At 44.7% G+C, this 5,802-nt stretch overlaps 1 protein-coding gene across 1 annotated transcript in view; it reads left to right on the top strand.

Annotated features, from left to right (window-relative positions):
- lrrc52 (leucine rich repeat containing 52) overlaps positions 1-1,201 on the top strand; it is a 23,923-nt gene extending 22,722 nt beyond the window's left edge. Inside the window, exon 3 of the mRNA XM_036978290.2 lies at positions 358-1,201. Coding sequence (XP_036834185.1) covers positions 358-686 — 329 coding nt within the window. The 3' untranslated portion in view covers positions 687-1,201. The remainder of the gene's footprint in view (positions 1-357) is intronic.
- The last annotated feature ends 4,601 nt before the right edge of the window (positions 1,202-5,802 follow it).

Consider the following 5,802-nt stretch of genomic DNA (forward strand, 5'->3'; position numbering starts at 1 on the left):
TCTCACTTCAGAATTAGACGTGCATCCATGTTACTCAAACTTCAAATGTCGTAGTGGTTAAGTTTATGCATTAACTCTGAATGGTTAAGGTAAGCGTTAAGGTTTGGGATAGGCTTAAAACAGCTTTCTATCCCTGAATTCGAACTTGCAACTTGCATCCTCCATCCCTGTCCACAACGCTCTAGCAAAACCAAAACCTACTTGAAGGTAACAGCGCTCACTGTTACCCCTATTGGCCAGGGGCACTAGGGAAGGAGGGATTTTCTTCCGACGAGGGTCAGACAGCTAAATCTCTCTTTTCTCTCCTTCTCTTGAGATGGCTAACTCTTTCTTTCTTGTCTCTCTCCCTCTCTGTAGACGAGGGCCAGACAGTGTGCCAGGGGCCTCCAGAGCTGTCAGGGCAACGGCTGGCTGAAGTGGGCATGCAGCTGAGGGCAGACTGCCACCAGGGCCTGGGCTACTGGGACTACCTGTTCTTCATCGCTATCGGCTTCGTCATCTTCAGCGCCGGCACCGTGTCGGCATGGGTGATGGGTGTCCTCATGGTGCTGTACGAGAGATACAACAAGAGAAAGGGGGAAGACATGGACAGTGATGACGAGGAGGAGAGACATATGGGGGGAGGGATGATGGGGGGAGGGAATCAGGGGAATGGGGATGTGAATAAGCCTTGCATGCAAGTGTGATTGAGTTATGAGGAGGAGGGGGAGATGAAGAAGGGATGGGACTCTGAACAGCCGGAAGAGAAGAGGCGAAAAAGGCAGAAGAGGAAGAAGAGAGGATACATTAGGAAGAGCTATGGAGTGAGATGGAAGGACACTGAAGAAAAGAAGAGGAATGGAGTAATTTGCATAAAGGACACTGGGACCTTGTACTCTGTAGAAAGACAGTCCTGTCTTTCAGGACAGACATTTTACCCCGTGTGTGTGTGTGTGTGTGTGTGTGTGTGTGTGTGTGTGTGTGTGTGTGTGTGTGTGTGTGTATGCGTGTGCGAGTGTGTGCGAGTGAGAGAGAGCAATAAGGGGAAATAGGCCTTCCACTTCAGGACTACAGAGTGACTTCTGAACTATTAAGAGCAATAAGCCCCCCACTGTTACATCACACACACACACACACACACTCTTCACAGATGCTAAGAGCTGGTTTCTCTGGTAAATCAAAAAGACCCTGGAATAGTGAATAAACCGGTACACACACAGTTTGTAAGTCTACAGTATGTTAATATTCTAGTTCTGCCCAGAGTTAGCTACGGTAACTGGGGCAGAACCATTGCACAGCATCTCTCTCACCAGGGGGAACAAGTGATTCATAGGTCTAGACAAACCCTGCCCCTCCTCTGTCTCCCCCACCTCCCTTCTGTCCACCTCAAACTCTTTAGCACAGAGCATACACATGAGAATAGTGTGTGTGTGAGCCAGGTTATTTCCAGTGTAGTTGATGAGAGCAGCAGTGTGTGTGTTTATATGTGGGAATAGAGCATTAGGAGGATGTCAGCACTACGTTTCACTGGGTGGGTAATTTGTAATCACACTCCGTGTCCCTGCCTACTGAGACGCATCCACACTGACACACATGCACTCCTCTCAAGGGCACAGCTAAAGTCAGACCCTCAGGCCTGGAAACATTAACACCCCTCTTTCCATCCATCTTTCCATCTCTCTCTTCATCCCTCTCTCCATCCCTCCACACGCGGGAGATGAGTCCATAGCTGTCACTACATGCACCCACACATGCGAACAAGCAGGCACACAAGCAAGTAGACACTCACACACTCATGCACACACACAGACACTGACACACACACATTAACATACGCACACAGACACACACACATTAACATACGCACACAGACACACACACACAAACATACGCACACATGCACAGACACAGATACACAGCTCAATTGTCAAAGCTTTAGCTGGTCAATATCAGATGATAGATTTATGAGCAGCTAAACCGTCTCAGCAGACTCACAGCCTCAGGACAGATGAGACTGCTGTTAAGGTGTCTGTTCCATGTATTGGGGGGCTGGTTTTATGTTGACAGGGCCAGAAGGGGTACATGTTAACTCGTGAGAGGACAGAGCAGGGTATAAATACTATCACTGAAGGAGCAACAGGATCAGGGGGATTCGGGGTGTGTAAAGGGTGTAAGAGGTGTGGTGGTAAAGGGTTTGAGTCCAGTGGTAGGTATGTAAGGGTGTAGAGAGGTCATGTAGGGGGTGTGTGTTTACAAATGGAAGGCTTGGGTGTGTGTGTGTGTGTGTGTGTGTGTGTGTGTGTGTGTGTGTGTGTGTGTGTGTGTGTGTGTGTGTGTGTGTGTGTGTGTGTGTGTGTGTGTGTGTGTGTGTGTGTGTGTGTGTGTGTGTGTGTGTGTGTGTGTGTGTGTGTGTGTGTGTGTGTGTGTGCGTGTGTGTGTGTGTGTGAGGTTTCTCTCTTGGTTACAGAACTGTTGTTGCGCAGTGAGTCGCCAAGGGCAATGTACTAGAATCTTGCTGATGTCAGCAACTGACCAATAAGAGTATCCTCTGGCACCTGAGGCCCCCTTTCATCCCCCGAGAGCTCTGTGTGTCTGTGTGTGTGTGTGCATGCTGTGACCTCAGCCAAGGTCCTGTGAGTGTATCATTGTGTGTGGCTCTTGCTTCTGGTTGACTCAGGGGTGAGGGGGTTGGTATATTAAACAGCCATCAACGTTCATGCATTGTTGCAGAACGTCATGATCTTGCCATCAGATTAGGGCTGCATCTCAAGTCTACAGGGGCTTCCTCTACTTGTCTCCTCTCCTTCATATGCACTAGTGCTTCTCTAGGGCTTGAAATGAAGGAGACGAGACAAGAAAAGGAATCTTCAAACTGTAAACTGGTGCACCTGAGGAGAGCAGTCATAGAAACCGATTACTGATAATAATAATAATAACAATATTAATCCTGTTCAGATCCGAGAGTAGAAAGAGAGAAGTAGACCTCCGTCTTAGCGCTGTCAGTGCCATCAATAATCTAGTGATATTGGTGAAATTATCCACAGTTACTTACGTGTCCTTAAAAATGGCCTTTAACAAATTACAAAAAAACGTTTCGTTGTGTTCAAATGTGTAGCATATTAAAAACTTTATAGCTTATTGTTTTATTGGTTTTTACTTTCCTAAAACAATAATTGTCCACCTTACGGTTCAGCTGTCCAAGATTAGAGCACTAAATCCCCCAGGGCATTACATGCAGACAGGCAAATACACCAAGGTGTCCAATGTGGATGAATATTAGAAAAATAAATCTAAAGGAAGAGAAGGTTAGGCCTAGCCTTAGAGAGGCCGAGAAATGTTCCTGACACCGACATGCTTTCTTTATCCTGTCAGGCTACTATGATACAGATAGGCGTACAGAAGGAGGCTAATTGGTTCATATCTTTTTTATAAAGATTAAAGGAGTAACTTTGGTAGGCCTAAAACTTTCTTCCTCACCTCAAGTTCAACTGTCGGAGAGAGTTGGAGCTCCGGTGCACACTGCCTTCATAGCCCTGCAGTAGCTAAGCCTGATAATAGACACACCACACCAAACCTTCATAAAATACCAACAGGTTAATACATTGCGGCAACAATTTCAGTTACAGTACATATAAGGAAATCAGTCCATTGAAATTCATTCATTAGGCCCTAATCTATGAATTTCACATGACTGGGCAGAGGTGCAGCCATGGGTGGTCCTGGGTTGGCGTGGTTACACTTGGTTTATTCAGCTTCTTGATATGCCACACTTGTCAGGTGGATGGATTATCTTGACAAAGGAGAAATGCTCACTAACAGGGATGTAAACAAATTTGTGCACAAATGTTTAGAGAAATTAGCTTTTTGTGCTAATATTATGTATTTATAATATTATTATGTATCGGGGGAATCACAGAGCTGGTTACGCAGACACATACTAGGGGGCCTTGCTTCACAGATCTCTGTCCTATAATGAGCTGGTCCAGACAGAGATGACTGTGCGGACGTGAGGAGACAGCCGGTGTGTGTGTTTGTTTTTTGTGTGTCCAGTCTGTTCTGGAGAGTTCTGGTTTCAGGCAGTCCACTGAACCATTATCATACAAGTTGGATACACACACATTGCTAGCGTCTGGGTAGGCTCGGAGAGAAGAACAGGCTCAGAGATAACACGTGCATTTCTCTCTCTCTCTCTCTACTTCCCAGTGCCTTTCTCTCACATCTGCTACTGCGAGGCTCTAATCTTTCACACCTATCTCTCTCTCCCTATCCCTCTCTATATCTCCTTCTGTATTCATCTCTGTCTCTCTCCATAACTGGGGGCAGAGTTGTACTCAACAACACATCTGTGTGTTTTTGGTTTTACTGTCCTTGTGTGGACCAGAAGTCCTCACAAGAATAGTGAACAAGGAAAAGTGGAGACACTTTGGCCCCCCACAAGGAAAAAAGGCTATTTTAGACTTACGGCTTAGGTTTAGGGTTATTGTTACGATTAGGGTTAAGAGTTAGAGTTTGGGGTTAAGGTTAGGGTTAGGGGTTAGGGAAAATAGGATTTTGAATGGAAATCAATTGTTTGGTCCCCACAAGGATAGTAAAATACACACACACACACACACACACACACACACACACACACACACACACACACACACACACACACACACGTCATCATCAAGGAGGGGGAAAGCTAAACACAACTATTGCTCTTGTCCACACACACTTCTATGGTGACTTTACGTTCAGCACACATACACTTTGCACAGCATATCAGTCAGACATTACAGGAAAATCTAGTTGCCTGCAGTAATCCTTTTGATTGCTTGTCCTCGGGTGGGCCTCAGTGGAGAAAAAGGGAAAATGGAGAGAGAGATATAGAAAAGGAGAGACGAGAGGAACCACTATAAAATTGACTTCACAATATACAGTATATGCTGTAGGAATGAAAAAGTGAAATGAATGTCCATTACGTAGCAGTGTTTTTCAACTAAATGATGTTATTTCATGAAATAGCACATTTGGTTTGTATGGTGTGAACCTGAGTATGGAGAGGAAGAGAGAGAGAGAGAGAGAGAGAGAGAGAGAGAGAGAGAGGGCTACCCCTTCAACTGCTAACACCACAACGGTTATTTGACAGGCTTACAGAATCTTCTTGTTACTGGTGATGTACAACCTGTACACACGCTGTCCTTACCAGTAGAAACCAGTACCCACATAGACACACACACACACACACACACATATACACACACACACCACTCTACTACTGTATGACTCTACACATGATTGTCTTTTGTCTACAGCAGTTCCAGCTATTTAAAACTGCAGTAACTTATATTAAGTCATAATGTATCTTTTACTATTATTAAAGGATGTTTATGAACGTGTTTTCTTTTTTTCCCTTTGTGGATTCTGTCGTTTCTTAACTTGTTGAGTGTAGGGGGCAGTATTTGGATGTTTGGATGAAAAACGTACCCAAATGAAACTGCCTATTTCTCAGGCCCAGAATCTAGAATATGCATATAATCATAGATTATATTAGGATAGATTAGGATAGAAAACACTCTAAAGTTTCCAAAACTGTCAAAATATTGTCTGTGAGTATAACAGAACTGATATTGCAGGCGAAAACCTGAGGAAAATCCAACTAGGAAGTGCTGTTTTTCCTGAAAGCTCTCAGTTGCATGCCTTCATTCCATTTAAAGGGATATCAACCAGATTCCTTTTCCCATGGCTTCTACGTGGTGTGAACAGTCTTCAGACATAGTTTCAGACTTTTATTTTGAAAAATGAGTGAGAAAGATGACATCGCAGCAGTGCATAGCTGGG

Source organism: Oncorhynchus mykiss, chromosome 5 (genome assembly GCF_057628025.1).
Source record: "Oncorhynchus mykiss isolate SJ-2025 chromosome 5, ASM5762802v1, whole genome shotgun sequence".
Classification (NCBI taxonomy): Eukaryota; Metazoa; Chordata; class Actinopteri; order Salmoniformes; family Salmonidae; genus Oncorhynchus; species Oncorhynchus mykiss.